At 40.5% G+C, this 18,898-nt stretch overlaps 1 protein-coding gene across 1 annotated transcript in view; it reads left to right on the top strand.

Annotated features, from left to right (window-relative positions):
* PAWR (pro-apoptotic WT1 regulator) overlaps positions 1 to 18,676 on the top strand; it is a 99,973-nt gene extending 81,297 nt beyond the window's left edge. The window contains exons 4-6 of the mRNA XM_040981235.1: positions 13,688 to 13,832; positions 14,822 to 14,926; positions 17,740 to 18,676. Coding sequence (XP_040837169.1) covers positions 13,688 to 13,832; positions 14,822 to 14,926; positions 17,740 to 17,826 — 337 coding nt within the window. The 3' untranslated portion in view covers positions 17,827 to 18,676. The remainder of the gene's footprint in view (positions 1 to 13,687; positions 13,833 to 14,821; positions 14,927 to 17,739) is intronic.
* Positions 18,677 to 18,898: the final 222 nt, after the last annotated feature.

An 18,898-nucleotide genomic window follows, 5' to 3' on the forward strand; every position in this document is an offset into this window, starting at 1 on the left:
TGTCATGCTGCCATAAGCAGTAGAAATTTCTTTTCCCCAAGTTCTGGAGGCTGAGAGTCCAGCACTCTGGAGCCGTGCTGGTCAGCAGGTTCTACAGAGGACTCTGCAGCCCTTGGGTGACTAGGTTGGTTTTATGAGTGAGGGAAATGAGATCAAGGAAGTGGAATGCTTTCCCTCCGGTTACAGATCTAGTCAGCGGCAGAATCTGGGTGGTGCAGGCAGCCCCCTGCCTTACCAGATCCATCAGCCTTGTGAAACCTTTGTTTTCATTTGCCTCTACATTAAAACTTGACGTTGTTTGGTTGTAGTTTTCTGTTGAAAATGAAACATAATTCACTAATGGGACCTGTAATTTTAGTACTGTATAAATAAAGTCCTTTTTTTTTTTCCTATGGGCCATAGTACTTAATCTTGGTTCCAGAGGCGAAGGGGACGACGCAGGCCTTGCAGTAAGTTGTCTGGCAGGCGTGTGACAGCAGGTGTTCACAACTCTGGCACATGGGGCAAAAAAAGAAAAGCTCAAGTGTTCCTGCTGTTGGTGCTTTTGTTTTCAGCTCTGAGTAGCAGTCATATAGGTGTAACGTTAAGCTGCTTTCACGGGGAGATACTCATTTTTATTTGAAATGTAGATTGTGCCAAGAGAGGAACCGTCTGCTGGTTCACTCCCTAAATGGCTGCAGTAGCCAGAGCTAAGCTGATCTGAAATTGGAACCAGGAGCTTCTTTGCATCTCCCACTTTGAGTGCAGGGTCCCAAGGGTGCCCTCTGCTGCTTCCCGAGGCCCCAGGCAAAGACCTAGAGCCAAGGTGGAGCAGCCAGGACAGGGACTGGTGCCCGCATGGGATGTTGGCTCCACAGGGCAGAGGGTTAATGTGCTGTGCCACTGTGCCAGCCCTTCTTTTAAGCTTCTAACATTTACCAAAGCTAGTTTAAGCTAAAAAGAATCTTTCCCCACCGGCCATTATTATCAACCAGCATTCGTGTGGCCTGTTTTCAGGCCAAATTGCCTGTCAAGAAAATTTATCTTTTTTTTTTTTTTTTAAGAAAAAAGATACACTTTTTAAAATAGATTTATTTGTTTTTATTGGAAACTCAGACGCACAGAGAGAAGGAGAGACAGAAAACTCTTCTATCTGCTAGTTCACTCCCCAAGTGGCTGCAATGGCTGGAGCTGAGCCGATCCAGCAGGAAGCCAGGAGTTTCTTCTAGGATTCCCACGCCAAGTGCAGGCTCCCAAGGCTTTGGGCTGTCCTCAGCTGTCTTCTCAGGCCACAAGCAGGGAGCGGGAAGTAGTGCAGCCAGGACACAAACTGATACCCACATGGGATTCCAGCACATGCAAGGAGAGGACTTTTAGCCTTTAGGCTACTGCTCTGGGCCCAAAGGATAAACTTTTATAACTTACCAAGTTTGTTGTTCTAAACATACATGTTTAGTTCTTAAATAATAAAACCTAAATTTATTAATGCCATCTTCAGGTTTGTATTTTTCTTATTAGAACCAGTAATGGGAGTAGTTATTTTATAAATCTTCATGAAGTTTTCAAAATTTTGAGCCAGGAGCAATAGCCTAGTGGCTGAATCAACTCCTTGCACCCACCGGGATCCCATATGGACGCCAGTTCATGTCCTAGCTGCCCACTTCCCATCCAGCTCCCTGCGTATGACCTAGACAAGCAGTGGAGTACAAAGGCACAAAGCCTTGGGACCCTGCACCGGTGTGGCAGACCCGGAGGAAGTTCCTGGCTCCTGGACTGGTGAGATTGACAGCATTTCAGAACTATTGAAGCTTAAGCAGAACCCTTAGAGCACATTCCACATCGGGAACCCTGGCATGTGGCTGGGCGGCTGATCCCATCCCTGAGTACTGAGCTGGTTGGGAGGCTGAGTAAGGCTTCCCTTCTTATATTCCCCAGCCCCCCAGACACGGGAAGAAGAAAAAATTTGGAAACAATGGCCTCACCCACTTTCCCTAACCCATAGTGCTTCCCAGCCTGGTCAACTATGTAAACATCATCAAACAGAAAAATTTGAGTCTGATGTGGTAGCCTAGCTGCTAAAGTCCCTTGACAGGATCCCATAATGGGCGCTGGTTCTAATATCTACAGCCCTGCTTCCCATCCAGCTCCCTGCCTCTGGCCTGGGAAAGCAGTTGAGGATGACCCAAAGCTTTGGGACCCTGCACTTATGTGAGAGACCCGGAAGAGCTCCTGGCATCCGGCTTCGGATTGGTACAGCACCGGCCATTGCGGCCACTTGGGGAGTGAATCAGTGGACAGAAGATCTTCCTCTCTGTCTTTCCTCCTCTATGTATATCTGGCTTTGTAATAAAAATAAACAAATCTTTAAAATTAAATAAATATATATATTTTAAAAACCCTCAGTGTCAGAATTTGAGTACCCATAAGACTAGTTGTATTTCTGCTGTTAACAATGAAGTATTTAGTTTGTTCCACCAGTTTCAGGATTGTATATTTTTAGCATAAAGCTTTTTAAGCACTCGGTTGAGTTTTGTCATATTTCAAAATTGATTTGGTTTATCTGAAATATTTTTCACATATTCAGTTTTACTTTTTAAATACATGGGGAAGTATTTGAAAATAGAAGTTGTTAATGTTCTGAAACTCAAAACTTAGGAAAGCTTGGTTAGCATAATGTAATAATGGATTTTTCCAATGTGAAATTCTCTTTTTTAAGTGCTATGTATTATTTTTATTTATTTCAACGACAACAGTCTTCCTTTCACTGGTGTACTCCCTCACACGTCTGCCAGAAGCAGGCAGGGCCAGGCCAAGGGCAGCAGCCTGGATCAGTTCCCATCTCCCTGGTGGGAGGCTGGCACCCGGCCTCCGAGCCGTCACTTTGTGCCCCTGGGGTGTGCGGCGGTGGGAAGGTGCTGTCGGGAGCAGAGCCCGGGTTGAGCCAGGCAGTCCTGGCGAGGATTCTCCCGTCACCTGGGATGTCTTGTTCTGTTGTGCTGAATCTCTACCCCTAATTTATGTTTTTCTTTACAGAATATTCACTTGCTTAATTTTATAGAGCATTGGTTAAAATTAAAAGAAAAAGGCAAGACTATTTAAGCATGTAAATCAGCCATTGGGAATGTCCCTGATGCTGACTTATATCATCTTTACAGGGTGCTTAGATGCGTGTTTTCTTTCGTAAGTTGCTTAATTCAGTATTAAGTAATCTTCATGTGAAAACAGAATTTCCCAGCACCCGTCCTGACTCATGCAGCAGCAGTTGGTTTCATGGTCTTTAAGATACCTACACAAGCCCTGTACCCAACAGTACCCCACAGGAAGCAGCCAGACGGGCATTTTTTCCCCAGTTGAGGAAAAAGGCTTTAGTATAATGAACCCTTATTATTAAATTTCCTCTGAATGGAAATTTTATTAAAACAAAAATGTGTTTGCTTTTGTCCTTGTAATGAATATGGACACATTGATGATGTGAGTATTTGAAAGAATTAGCCTCATGTTAGTTTGTTTTCCGAGAAGATCTGTATGTTTCATCACATTGTGTAAAAAGATCTATGATCCCAAAACTTTTCAGACTACTAATATGTTGTAAAATATTCATGGTAATTATCTTCAGTTTGATGAACTTACTGGTGATATTTCTGTAGTTTCTGTTTTCCGTAGTGACTCTGTGTCACAGTTTTAGCAGAGCCTGGGAGTGGATTCTCATTTTTAACTGTTGGTATATGGTTGGATGTGTGTAGCGTAGTTAAAGGAAGAAGCAGGAGAAATCCGACACTAGGGATTGCTGTGAGGAATGGGGGTGGTACTAAAAGAATAGAACAGGGTAGTTGAAAGGTATTTAAAATGTGGAGGCCATTCATGTGCCTTGTTATTGGGGGATTTGATTATACATCCAAAACTTGTGAAAATTTGATGCCTATTCCAAAAGTAGGATTTTACCATGAGTCTTGTATTTCTTCTAATTGCTAGCTTAGAAACATCTATTTTAGTGGAAAATTCCTCCAGCTATAATCTCTTAATGCCACCAATCTCGTTCTCATGATAGTTTTAGAATAATGATGTTATTTCCCCAACCCAAGCACGCCTTGATCCTTCCACAGAGGACGTAAAAATTCCCAGAAGGGGAAAATCTTCCAGTAAGGGGTGGTATTTATTTTTGATGATATTGTTTGTTCTTTTTCCCTTTCTGAGTATTATAGTTAATGTCTTGCTAGCCAAGTGCAGAAGGAGGATTCATTTTGGATCATGTTGGAGATTTGGGTTGACATTCCAGAGTAGAATGTTACAAACTCTTGGAGCTAATGAAACAATCTTTTATTCTGTGTATCTTGCGCTGTGCATATCTGGCCTACAAATTAGGTTAAGAATGTTTCTGTTTTTAGAATAAATAGCTAAATTTGGCAGTAAGATCAAGCAACAATTTTTACACCAAGTCAGTATTCTTTTCAAAGATAGTACACACTGGAGAGGAAGCACTAATTTTGTTTTTCAGTAATAATTGTTTCTTGCCTTTAAATTGTATTAATAGTACTGTTGATGTTTTCACAAGGACAGTGTGAAGGATTTTTCAAATTAGTGGGAGTTATTTTGTTTTCATTAGTTTGAAGGGCAGAGAAACAGACAGATAATCCATGTATGATTTGTTTCCGAAATGCTTGCTCTAGCTGGCTAGAAATCCAGAACTCAGTCTGGGTCTCTCATATGCAAACTGGGGATCCAAGTGCTGGCACCATCACCTGCTGCCTCCCAGGGTGCTGACGTTCAGAGTGGAACTCTGGTGTGTGTGGGGGGTGGTGGTGCACAGGCATTCAGAGTGGAACTCTGGTGTGTGTGTGGGGGGGTGCACAGGCATTCAGAGTGGAACTCTGGTGTGTAGGGGGGTGGTGCACAGGCATTCAGAGTGGCACCTTGACTCCTGCTACGAAATACCCACCAGGGATTTATGAAATTGTGGCTAGGTTAAATAGGTTTTGAAATAGGTTCATCAAATATACAGAAACATTAAGGGACATCCATATTTCTGAGTGTTTGGTTTACTTGTTTGTAGTTCTCCATATTGTAGCTTTTTGTCTTGTGGTTATTGCAAAAAATACTTGGACTTCTTTTTTAAGCAGAGGTTTCAGATGCTCTTCTGTGTATAATATGGCTTCTGTGATAATGGACTCTTTTTGACTTTCTTCTAAAGGTGTTTCCCGGTCTTACCTAGTAGTCCTTTCTATATATGTTTTTGTCTGTTACTCGGCTCACTTAGACAGTCTCTTTGGTTTCCGTGTATTTGCACTTGAAATGTCATTCATTCCAGTGCCTTCAGTTACTTTGTAGGCATATATTGTTGACTCTGAGTCTTTAGCTCATACCTGTGTATCCAACAACTGTTAAATATTTTAGAAGCATACTCGGCACAGCATGTCCAGAAGTAAGCTTAGAACACCTGAAGGATTTGCAGTGTTGACATCAAAATGCATTCTTTACAAGACAAGAAACCTAGAAATTATTTATGATGCTTTCTTCTCTCTCCTGCTTCACCTATTTTTGGTCTTTCACCAAACATTGTTGAATCTATTTCTTCTACATTTCAGTTGCTATCACCAATCCAAGACATCATAGCCTCTTACAGAGGTGGTTACCGCAGCTCCAAACTAGCCTTCCTACCTCCAATTTTGCTCATTTCTAATGGAGTTTATACAACCCTTCAGTTATTTTCACTGTTCAACTAGCTGCATATTACCTATTTAAAATCTAAACCATTGATTTTCAAAGAGAGGTGATAACCAAATAGAATGGTAGAGTGTATTTCTTTGCACATTTGTTCCTGAAAAGCATGAAGAGGTTTCTACTTAAACATCTAGTTTAAACATATTAGTTTGAGTTATTATCTAGTTTAACATATACTCACCAGGTGAATGTCTAGGGGGCACTGGTAGGGGTGAGGAATTTATGGAAAATGTGAAAACTCAGCATATACTATGAAATGATTACATGGCTATTCATATGAGCAGATTTGTCTTAAAAATCAAATCTGTTTTCACAAAATTAAAAGAATTATGCTATTTTGAAGGTTTTAAATGAAACATTTTTCAAAGATTTTTTAATTTTTTATTGAAAAGTCATATATAGAGAGGAGAGACAAAAAGGAAGATCTTCTGTCCAATGATTCACTCCCCAAGCAGCCACAACGGCTGCAACTGAGCCATAAAGATTTATTTGAGGGCCTGGTGCGATAGCTTAGTGGCTAAAGTCCTTGCCGTGCATGTGCTGGGATCCCATATCAGCACCGGTTCTAATCCCGCTGGCTCCAGTTCCCATCCAGCTCACTGCTTGTGGCCTGGGAAAGCAGTTGAAGACGGCCCAAAGCCTTGGGACCCTGCACCCATGTGGGAGACCCAGAAGAGACTCCAGGCTCCTGGCTCCCGGCTCCCGGCTTTGGATTGGCTCAGCTCCAGCCGTTGCGGTCACTTGGGGAGTGAATCATCGGATGGAATATCTTCCTCTCTGTCTCTCCTCTCTGTATATCCGCCTTTCCAATAAAAATTAAACAAATCTTTAAAGAAAAAGATTTATTTGAAACATAGAGTGACAGGGAGAGGCGCCTTCCTCTTGCTTCACTAACCAACTGGCTGTGATGGTTGAGGCTAGGCCAGGCTGAAGCTAGGAACTCCGCTTGGGTTTCCCACACAGCCAGCTCACAGGAGTGCAGGTGTCAGGGCCTGCTACTACCTGCCAGGCACATGAGGAGGCTGCTCATTGGAGGAGGAGGAGCTGGATCGGGAACCAGTGCTCCAGTAAGGGATGCTGGTGTTGCTGATGGTAGCTTAGTCATCACTGGTCTGTAGGTAAAACTTCCTGAAAATTCTGATTCTTACTGTGATGCATGATTTTCTGCTGTGATAATCATTAAAAATCAAATGAGTAAATTGATTCTGGAACTAGTCGTTTGAGTATCAGAAAATGTTAAATATCTTCAGAAGTGAAGCATATTCAGTTATATTCTCATTTAAGATAAGATTATAATCAGTTTTTGTGGAAACAGCTTTCTTTACCATAATTAATTAAAGTTTTAACTTAATAATTTTCATTCTTTTTGTTCTTCTTCCTGGTATGGAATTACTGTTTTCATATAGTTGTATTAAATCTTGGGGAGGGGAGTAGTTAAGTGAATATACATTCCAACATAGGTATGTAATGGATAAAATTTGACATTTTTGTTTAAATTCTTCCATGAAGTAGCTTCCAGCTTCCTGCTTGCTTTGCTAGTCTCCTATCTTATCACACATGTGTTTGCCTTCATGCTTTGGCCATAGTGGCCTTTTCTGTCTCAGATGGGCCTTTCTAGACATTTGCACATTCTTATTTCTCTTTTTAAGTCTGTTTGAACATTCTCTGGCGTGGTGTTTCTCATAGTGGTCCTTGAATTGTTTGTTACCAGTGCATGACAAGATAAGAACTTGAGAGTAAGCATTTGGAAACTAGAAATACATTTGACAAAATCATCATGACATCCAAGTGCTTGAGAAGTAAACTATACTGTAAATAGATACAGACTAACTTATGTACCATGGTGAGTTGCATGGTAGTCATGTCCAGCAAAAATGTTATAACTAGTATTTTTTTGTTGTTATTAGCTATTAGTTATTCAGAAATGTTCAAGAGCTGAAGAAATATTGGCATTGATTTATTTCAAAATCTTGTGTTAATTTGAGTAAGTTTTGTTTCTATTCCAAAATAAGATAATTTTTAAGAATTACTATATAGTAATTAAATAATTTTTCATTACTGAATTTTCTTATTTTAAGGTGTTATTTATATCTTAGAAGTAATTCATGATATTTAACGTTTTGGTTGATAAGACAAAACTTCACTGGATCTTTTTGGCGAGAAGATCTTCACTGGATCTTTTCGGCTTGGGCCAGGTGTAGGATACGGAGCTTTGAATCTGCAATGCCAACATCCCGTAGTTACAGATCTAGTCCCTGATGCTCCACATACATCTCAGATCCCTACTGATGTGTCTGGGAAAGCAGCAGAAGATGGCCCAAGTACTTGGGCCCCTGCCACCCCTGGGAGATTCAGATGGAGAACCAGTATTCTAGCTTAAACTTAGCCTAGCCCCTGGCCTTTACAGCCATTTAGGGAGTAAACCAGTAGATGAAAATACATCTCTCTTCCTCTCTGACTCTGTCCTCTCTCTCTCTCTCTCTCTCTCTCTCTTTCTCTCCCCTCTCTCTGTAACTGCCTTTCAGATAAATAGATAGTGCAAACCAAACCAAGAAAAAAAAAAAGCAAAAGGCATATTTTGTAGATTGTGACAGTAGTTGTAAATCAAAGAACAACGGAAGTGATTTCAACGAGAGACTTAAAGTCTGTGCTGGTTTTGTTGGGATGTGTTTGTTATCTTTCCTTTATTGAGTTCAGTGTTGGACCATAATTGATAGAAAATTGCTGAAATGATGAAGACATAGCTAACATAAAGTTTACACGACATTTTATTAGCATGATATAAGTATTTTCAGAACCAAGTTCATTTAAAAAAATTACATGATAATAGCAACAGAAGCGATATTCATCATTTCCATGTAATCATTAATGCCACCCCGACCTATTTTGAGTGGGACCCGTACAATGGATGGAAGTGAGTTCCCTCCCAGCTTAGCTTGAGCACAGCTCACTGTTTTTCTATCCAACCCTCACAGCCTTTGCCACACTGTGCAAAATGTTATCTGACGTGCACTGGTGGAGTTCTGGATCTGCTAGCCATTAGGTCTGGGGGCTGTCCAGGCCTATTTTGGGTGAAATCTGTAGGCTGCCATGATGGTACTGTTTTTCCTGTGGGACCAGTGCAGTACACTGAGCCAGAAGTGAGTTTGTTCTCGGCTTAGCACATGCACCAATAAGATTAGCCAAAACTGTATCTCGTGGATTTTGATTTTGGTTTTTATTTTCATTTCTTTAAACAGTTTGTTTTTTTCTGACATTAAGTTCTCCACTGACTCATAGATCATACAGACACATTTTCTTTAGGAAGGTTCTTGATTTTCTTTGTCATTTCTTCAGTGACGCATTAGTCATTCAGTAGCATGCATGTTATATAATTTTGTGGCTTTGTAAATTTCTAATTTTGTTCCTGTTGTTGATTTTGTTTTGTGGCTTTTCATTTAAGGGGATGTATAGTAATTGTGTAGTGGAGACTATCATATCCAGATGTGAGGATAAAATGTAGTATGTGTCTCTACTTCCAGATCAAAGATGGATTCTTAGTGAAACTGTTAAGTATGTGTTGACAATAGGATGTTGACTCTCTGCTATTGTTCATGCCTGCAATGTAAGGATACACTTAAGTAGCAGAATGATGGATTTATGACTCTTTATGAAGAACTATACTGTTGTAATAATAGAGGGGAAATCAGTGTGGGGGGCAGATTTGAGGAAAGGGGAGGAAAATTCTAGAGCTTATGGAACTGTATCATAAAATAAATTTATTTTTTAGCTTCGTTGCTGAGAAACACAACTTTCATTGAAGTATATGAAACTTGGGTTATGATATCAGTAAATGTGATTTTTTGAGTTTTGTTTTGCTTTTGTAGCAATCTGTTCTGATTATGCAGGGAATGTGAGAAGAAAAATATGCTGGAGCTTGCGCCAGGATGTAAATCAATGTGTACTTCCTTCTGAGAAAATCTTCGTGAGCCAGCTGAACTAAGCAGTGTGCTAACTCTGTCAGCTGAATTTACACCAGCTCACTAAAAGTGTGAATTAGTCAATAATTAAACCAGTGTATTGAATTTGGGATTTGGGCCCAGTGCAGCAGCCTAGGGGCTGAAGTGGTCACCTTGCTCATGCTGGGATTCCATATGGGCTGCCATACCTTCCATTTGCATCAAGGCCTGCCATCCACTGCTCCATCTTTTCCACTAAGAAGGACCAGTTCTTGCAGGCTCACCGGAGGGCCCGGGCCAGGTGACACAGGCCCCCAGATCCTCCACTGTTCCCGGGCTCATGGACCCAGCACCCATTGCATGGGCTCCTGGCTTTGGATAAGCTCAGGTTCAGCCACTGCAGCCACCTGGGGAGTGAACAGCAGACAGAAGATTCTTCTCTCTGTCTGTTCTCTCTGTAAATCAGACTTTGCAATTAAAAAATTTAAAGAGGGTGTTGGCAAAAGGCTTGTGAGGCTGAAAGCAATTGTTATAAAACAGTAAATTTGAGGTTTACAAAACCTTAGATATTGGAGGTCATTCTTAACAGTTTAGCTATCAGTTGTTATATTTTGAAGTGTACCTTGTTTTTCAAAGAAATTTTTAGTCTGTGGCTCAGAGCGGTAGCCTGATGACTGGTGTCCTCAGCTTGCACATGCAGGGATCTCGGCCGCTCCACTTCCTTTCCAGCTTCCTCCTTGTTTCCTGGGAGTGTAGTTGGGGATGGCTCTGCGTCTTGGGACCCTGCACCTGCTTGAGAGACCAGGAGGAAGCTCCTGGCTCCTGACTTTGGAGTCGCTCTCAGTTGTTGCTGCCACTTGGCGAGTAAATCAGTGGATGTATCTTTCCCTTTATCTACTTTTCTCTGTAGGTCTGACTTACCAATAAATATAAATAAAAAACCTTCAGAAAAAAAAAAGAAAGAAGTTTTTAGCCTAGCATATTTGAACTTAGGGGTCAGCACTATTTTGGCAATATAAGAAATCAGTTTGGCCCTTAGATTTTTAAATGCATGAATTAGACATCTTTGCCTGATCCATCCTCCCTCCCTCCCTCCTTCCTTACTCCTTCCTTGTTTCCTTGCTTCCTTCCTTCCTCCCTTCCTTTCTTGCTTCATTCCCTCCTTCCTGCCTGCCTTCCTGCCTTCCTTCCTTTCCATCCTCGCCTCCCTCTGTTTCTTTCGCCCCCTTTTTCCTCCGCTTCCTCCTTCTCTTCCCCTCCTTCTCTCCCCACCTTCCTTTCAATTTGCTGTCTATCTAAGTCTTCCATATAAATAAGAAATGTCAGATATTTTTCAATGGCAGATAAAATCAAAGGGCAAATATTTAAGATTTGGAGGAAATTTTCCAAAACTTGTTATGATGCGTTCTATAATATATTAACAATTATTAGTAGAGTTGATTGTGATCTAAACTGTAAAAACTACTATTAGATTATTTTAAAATGTGGTAGGATGCCTTGAATTTTTTTTGTTGTTGTTATTGTTGTTAGTAAGAGAAAATTCATGAGCAGGAATCTTTTTTTTTTTTTCCAAAAATTATTTTAGGTTTAACTATATTTTGTTCTGGGTAAGTTATTTTAAGTGGCTTCCTGTGAGGGATTCCAGAGAGAGTCTAAAAAGCAAATTCTCTGCATTTCAGATAAATATTTTTTAAAAAAACAATATCCTAATTGCTTTAGAAAATTTTCCCTCCTGTTTCTGTCAACATACTAGAGTGAGAGTAGTTTTTCTGAGTGCTATTGAAAGAGAACACAAATGATGTACATTAGCCCTCGGTGAGTAGCCTTGTCCTCAGTCCACATTGGGTTAGGTAAGTTAATGTGGTGGCCTGCATCTGAGATAGCACCCAATGTCCTTAGCTCCTGGTATTTATACTTTGTATAATCCCCTCGTTTGGTAGCAGTGGAGTGGAGGCAGTTGAGTGATAGCTGTGTCGGTTGTGACTTCCGGTTATGCTTGTTCACTCTGCTACTTTGCTCCAAGAAGTGAGCTGCGAAGTGGTGAGCAGTGCAGTGGAGAGGCTGCGAGTAGGCCAAGTTCTCTGCCAGTCAGGCATTCAGGTAACTGGCTCTGACAACAGTTAGAATAATGAGCATCCATCTAAGTTTCTTCTAAGTTCCTGAGCTACAAACACTTTAAGATAACGGATGTGGAGCCCAGCGCAGTGGCCTAGCAGCTAAAGTGCTTGCCTTGAATGCGCCAGGATCCCATATGGGCGCCGGTTCTAATCCCAGCGGCCCCACTTCCCATCCAGCTCCCTGCTCGTGGCCTGGGAAAGCAGTGGAGGATGGCCCAAAGCTTTGGGACCCTGCACCCGTGTGGGAGATAAAAAATATGTGTTGTCCTTAAGCCACTGATTTTTTTTTCAGTTATTTTGTATAGATAATACAGTAAACAAGAAACAAAATTGTTGACATTTTTGGGTAAAGACACACTTGCTACTCTGTTAGAATAGGGGTAGGGAACTTTTGGTCTGTAGACCTCTTAAGGCCTACAACAGATGAGATGTGGCAGGTTAATTTTTGAGTTGACAATTTTGTATGACCTGCAAGTGATGCTATAAATATCTAAATGGCCATTGGCAGAAAAAAAGAAAAAAGGATTCCATGCCCCAGAGAGTGTGAATTTGAGAATTCCTGTTTTACCTTAACTTTTGGTTAAGTTGACAAAGTGGTCAAACATGCTAGAGTGGTAGCAGTTTCCTGAATTGGTTATCTGTATAAAAACTTTCAACGAAAAATTCACAGCTCTATGTAAATCTTCCCTGTTTTCTGTTAAATTTTATAGGTCTGAATATAATAAAATATTTAAATGATTTAGACTCATTTTATATGACTTATTTAAGCTTCAATTTTATGAGCAGTTTATTTAGTTCCAATTTACACTTAAGCATGGTTTTTGAAGGGTCAGAATTTTTTTGAAAAGCAGTATTTCTTCACCAGAGATCTATTTTTTGTACGATTTACTTATTTTTTACTGGAACGTTAGATTTACAGAGAGAAGGAGATCAGGGAGAAATAACTTCCATCTGCTGGTTCATTCCCCAAGTGGCTGCAGTGGCTGGAGCTGAGCCAATCTGGAGCCAGGAGCTTCTCCTGGGTCTCCAACATGGCTGCAGGGTCTCCCACTTTGGACTAAGGCAGGCTACAAGCAGGGAGCAAGAAGGGAAATGTAAGGGAAAGGAAGTGGAGCAGCCAGGATTAGAACCAGTGCCCATATGGGATCCCAGCTCATGCAAGGTGAGTAGCCACTAGGCTACTGTGCCAAGCCCTACTAGAGATAATCTTAAGAGATCTGCCCTATCGGAGTTCTCATAGCATTTTCCACTGATGCCTCATTATAATTGGTTGTATTTTGTTAAACTGAGAGCTCTGAAGGACTGAATCCCATTTCAGTGTTTGCTTTTAACATCTTGAGTACTTGTAACAGTGTCTGATATTTGGCAGTTACACTGTAGGTACTGGTTGAAAAAATTAATTTTTTTTTCTGTTTCGTTTGTACAGTGATTCATTTCTACTGTTATAAATAAGTCAGTTACTATCTATTTTCTTTAAAGATCTATTTTATTTTAATTGCAAAGTCAGATATACATAGAGGAGGAGAGACAGGAAGATCTGCCTGATGGTTCACTCCCCAAGTGACTGCAGTGGCCAGTGCTGTGCCAATCCAAAGCCGAGAGCCAGGAGTTCTTCCGGGTCTCCCACGCAGGTGCGGGATCCCAGGGCTTTGGGCCATCCTCAACTGCTTTCCTAGGCTACAAGCAGGGAGCTGGGTGGGAAGTGGAGTTGCCAGGATTAAAACCAGCATCCATATGGAATCCCTGTGCGTTCAAGGCAAGGATTTCAGCTGCTAGGCCATCACACCTGGCCCAGTTACTATATATATTTATACGTATATACATTTTTCTCCTGAAAGGATGTTAATTGTTTAGGCTTCCATAGAAAATATTTCTCGGCAAGTTTCTTTCTGAGTCCCAGACACTTCCGTGAAATTCATGCTTTCCTTTCCATAGTACAACTGCTGCGTCTGAAGAAGATGTATCAAGTCGATATCCCCGAACAGAAAGGAGTGGCTTCAGATACAGCAGGGACGGAAATGCTTCAGGTACTCTGGTGTCCAATAGCACCTTGGAGAAGAAAATTGAAGATCTTGAAAAGGTATCAATTATTTAAGATCAATGGAATTAATATATTGTTTGGATTGTTTTTTCTGTTTTATAGCAGTTGATTGGGTGATGAAATGGAATTTGCAGGGTAAGAGTACAGAGAGGGGAGAGGCGTGGGGAAGCTGTAGCGGGGATATGCAGTGTTCGTTGGTGTATCTGTAAGTACGCTCGTGGCATGCCTAATTCTGTTTCATGTATATAGTTTATAGACATGCACACACAGTGTCTGGGCATTCTCTGATTTCCTTAGAACGTTGCATCAACGGTCCTTTTGATGTTATAATTTTAAAACAAAGCCAGTTCTTACATTCATTAATTTAATGACTGTGCTTATTCTGCCAAGTGTTATTTTTAATAAAAATAATGCAAGTAGAATTTGTCTTTAGTTAGAAGACAGCAGACAGTACATACCTGTATGTATTCACTCTGTTGTTTGAACGTATGTTGTTTGTAGATTTGCCAAAGGTTCTGAGTTATTCCAGGCCTTATCTCTAAGATTTATATGAAAAATGTGTTACATTATTTTCATTTTTTTTAAAAAAGTTTAAAATCAGTAGTCTGTTTCAGTTCCCACATTTTTTACCTATTGTCATTTTACTGGCAGAGCCAGAAAGCAAGCTGAGCACCATTGTGTTTCTCTTTAGGGTTTTCCATTAAAACATCTCTTGAACTTTCCTATTTTTAATGGAATTTGTAGTTTTCTCAAAGAAGATGCTGTTCAGTTTTTAGAAGGCAATCAGCTAGAGGAGGTGAGCTTTAGTGCTTGTTGAAGACTTGTACACATAACCATGGGTTTATTCAGCTCCCATTTGCCCCGGATGTTCTTTCCCTGGTGTGGGTTCTTTCCTTCCTTCCCAAGTGTGTTAAATTCACTGGAAATCCTCATTTAGCTGAGATAGTTCACCAAAACTTGCAGGTGGATGCTATTTAAGATTTTGAACACTGAATTCTTAGTTAATGCTTTGTCATTGTGTCTACCAGGAAGTGCTAAGAGAAAGGCAAGAAAACCTAAGACTTGTGAGGCTGATGCAAGATAAAGAAGAAATGATTGGAAAACTTAAAGAAGAAATTGATTTGTTAAATAGAGTAAGTATTTTCCAAGTTTCAGCTTCAGCTCTTTTTGACAATTGAATGCAAATATATAAATATAAAGAAATTATTTGATTGTATTATTCTGTTTGATAATGAGATCATGAGAATCCCTCATTCCATAAAACTCATTTCCTCCAGGGCAGTGGTCAGTTTTGTTCAGTTTTATTGTTGGAGGGATGAACTGGTGAATGACTTTATTCTGTGTTTTAGTCGTCTGTAGATGACAGGGGGATTAGTGGCCACTGTTGTTTAAGGGCACCACAGTCTGTGGAGGGGCATCAGTAAAGAACTGAAAGGGGCAGTTTGTTATTATAGGGAATTTCAGATGTCTCCAGTTATACATAATGCATCCCCAGTTCTAGCCTTATCCAACACTTTATATGACTGGTTTTTTTTCTTTTTAAAGATTTATTTATTTATTGGAAAGTCAGATATACAGAGAGGAGGAGAGACAGAGAGGAAGATCTTCCATCCGATGATTCACTCCCCAAATGAGCGCAACAGCTGATGCTATGCCGATCCGAAGCCAGGATCCAGGAACTTCTTCCGGGTATCCCACGTGGGTGCAGGGTCCCAAAGCTATGGGCCATCCTCGAGTGCTTTCCCAGGCCACTGGCAGGGAGCTGGATGGGAAGTGGAGCTGCTGGGATTAGAACTGGTGCCCATATGGGATCCTGGCACGTTCAAGGCCAGGACTTTAGCTGCTAGGCCACGCTGCCGGGCCCAGTATGACTGTTTTTCGTAGTTTTATCTTTAGCCCTCAAATTAGCTGACTAATAATATTACTGTGAGGTCATACTTAGGGAGTAATTATGGGAAGAGATTCTGTAATTCTGCTTTTTTAGAGAACTTTTATATATAAGAAGGTGGAAGAAATCATTTTACTTCAGGGAGAACTGGCATAGGATTGTGGTGCCGCAGGTTAAGCTGATGCTTGGGATCCCTCGTCGTATTTTGGAGTACCTGGGATGAAGTCCCATGTCCACTTCTGATCTAGCTGTGTGTCAATATTTCTGGGAGGCAGCAGGTGGAGGCCCAGGTACTGGGCCCTGGTACCCATGTGGTAAACCCTCATGGAGTTCCCAGCACCTACCCTTGATCTGCATAGTCCTAGCTGTTGTGGGCATCTGGAGTGAACCAGCGGAAGGAAGATTTCACTCTCTCTTTCGCTCACAATAAAAAGGGAAAATGGAATTTAAAAATATGTGGGGCAGGTGTTTCAAATGCCTGCATCTCATAGCAGTGCCTGGGCTTGCATCCTGGCCCTGCTCCTATTCCAGCGACCTTAGGGGTGCCGGATCTCAGTCAGAGTTGGAACTCCTGGTTCCTGGCATTGTCTTGGCCCACCCCCCTCTGCTTGGGGTAAGCTAGCAGTTGGGAGCTTTGTCTCCTACGTCGCTGCCTGCCTTCCTCTCAAATAAACTAAACTGGAATTTGTAAAATAAATAAATAGGTTTTTTTAGGAGATAAATGTATTTTGGCACAAAAACATATATTATGAAAAGTCTCTGCATGGATTTCAAATTTTTATTTTTGCCCAAAATAAATTTACCTTTCAATTCTACTTTTCCACAGAATTTTTGAGGTCCCTTTTGTATAATAAAGTGGGTGGTAACAGTGTTTGATTTATTTGATACCTCTACACTTTTGTTGTACTGTTCTTAATCCTGTTCTAACACAGTTTTGCTCTGTGGATGCTAGAGTTTAAGAAATCGTGTAAATGTAATCAATTTCTTTACTATTTAGTAACAGAGACAGAAGCAACTTTCCCATCTGTTGGTTTGTTTGCCCAAATGGTTTTAACAACTGAAGCAATGCTAGGACTGAGGAGCCTAGAATCCCCTCCAGGTCTCCCAGGTGAGCAGCTGGGACCAGGCCTAGGGACCTGGGCCGTCTGCTGCTGCTCTCCCAGTGCGTTAGCGGGGAGCTGGGACCAGGCCTAGGGACCTGGGCCGTCTGCTGCTGCTCTCCCAGTGCGTCAGCGGGGAGCTGGGTCTGAAGCCAACCACCCAGGACTGCATGTGTGCCTTAGTATGAGATACCAGCGTCCCCACAAATGCTGGCTTTAACAGGCTGGGTCACAACACCAGCTCCCATGCAAATATTTTGGGTGTTCATTTTGTCTCCCCAGCATTATTTCATTGGTGGATAAATACAATTTTAGTGTTTTGGGTTTTTTTTTTCCTTAAGTTCTACTTATTTTTATTGATTTGGAAAGGCAGATTTTACAGAGAGAAAGGTTTTGATCCAGTTCACTCCCCAATGCCCGCAACAGGCATTGCTGAGCCAATTAGGAGCCAGGAGCTTCTGCATCTCCCACGTGGGTGCTGGATCCCAAGGCTTTGGGCCGTCCGCTACTGCTTTCCCAGGTCTTCTGGAGGGAGATAGTTGGGAAGTGAAGCAACTGGGACATACAGGGTACTGATGCTTGTAAGGTGGGGAATTACCCACTGAGTCGTCATGCTGGGTCCCAGGCTCATATATTTTAAAGAGTAAATGCCTAATTTAGTGCCTTAGGTTACTTACAAGTGTTAGAAATCAGACGGTCACAGATTAAAAACCCTGACTTCAGATGTTCCTTGAAAAACTGAAAGGTCTGGCAAGAACTGGCCTGCATAATTTTGCTAGTCCCAAAAATCTAGTAATAGATGCTCCTTAGATATTTAAAGTTACTTTTGAAACTTGCGCACATTTAGGAATTGATTGTATGACTTATTATGGCTGTGTATTTGTAAGGGATGTTTTAATCTCTTTTAGAATGTTGTGAAGTGTTTTTGAAGTATTTCTTTCCTGTTTCCTCCTTTAAGGATCTGGATGACATAGAAGATGAAAATGAACAATTAAAGCAGGAAAATAAAACTCTTTTGAAAGTTGTTGGGCAGCTGACAAGGTAGAAGATGCAAGGTTCAATGTGGAAAATATTTTAAAACTACTGATTGAATGTTAATTCCAATGCTAGGACTGTATTCCTGTGCTGCAATACATTAAGATACTAAATATGTATATTTATTTCTAAAAATATTGATGGATGTTTATTTTTAGGATACTTCTTTTTCCTTACTAGTTTCAGAAAAACTATCAGCCTTTTATTTCGCAGGTAGCATCTTTCAGTTATCAAAGTGATAGGCAATGCCTCTTTTGGTTTTATGTGGTATTGAAATAAGCCATGGCTGAAAGTCACAACCATCTGAGTTATTTTGTCTATGATAGTGCATTTTCTCCTAAAGGATATATACATAGTCTTTGTTTACATGAATTTAAATACTTTTGGGGAATTACCTACAAATGCCTTATTACTAACGTGTGCGGCCTTGTACTTGTTGATGACTTACAGAGGTATTTAGTCTGCTGTCATTTGTTCTTTCCACTTATGCTAAATGATCTGCAGTAATAGAGTTAGACTATTTTGTATAATGTAATCTGTTAAAATGGAAAGCTGTTGTAAAGTCAGTTGATAGCATGTTCTAGTTGGCTAAATATAAATCCAAGAAAATACTTGAATTGTGCTATATATAGAGTAAGTGAAAATTTACTATTTTGTGTTGAGTATTGGAAAAGATTTTAAATCATTTTAGCTTCTGAAAAAGTACAATTGTTATTGTAGTGTAAAATTTCTTATGTAGGTACTAGTTTTTTATTGTTTCAAGGTTTATTAGTGAATATGGCATATTTAAGACGTCATTTATTCTCTGGCCTTGAAAATATGTACAATTTCATTGTATAAGAATAAAATCCATATATCATCATATGCATTACAGTCAAAACCAAAATATTTATGTGTACTTTAAGCGTTTATACATATATTAACAAAACTGTGGATAAGCAGACATGATATTAAAATACTTGCTCTGACTTCTAAGTCAAAGGATAACACTGAGGCAAGTTTTCCCATGTCAGAATGTTCCCCACCGCTTATACAAATTGTAAGACATTTCCTTTCTAATGTTGAAATTCCTGAAACAGTTG

Source organism: Ochotona curzoniae, unplaced genomic scaffold (genome assembly GCF_017591425.1).
Source record: "Ochotona curzoniae isolate NIBS_2020 unplaced genomic scaffold, NIBS_Ocur_1.0 contig_1014, whole genome shotgun sequence".
NCBI lineage: Eukaryota > Metazoa > Chordata > Mammalia > Lagomorpha > Ochotonidae > Ochotona > Ochotona curzoniae.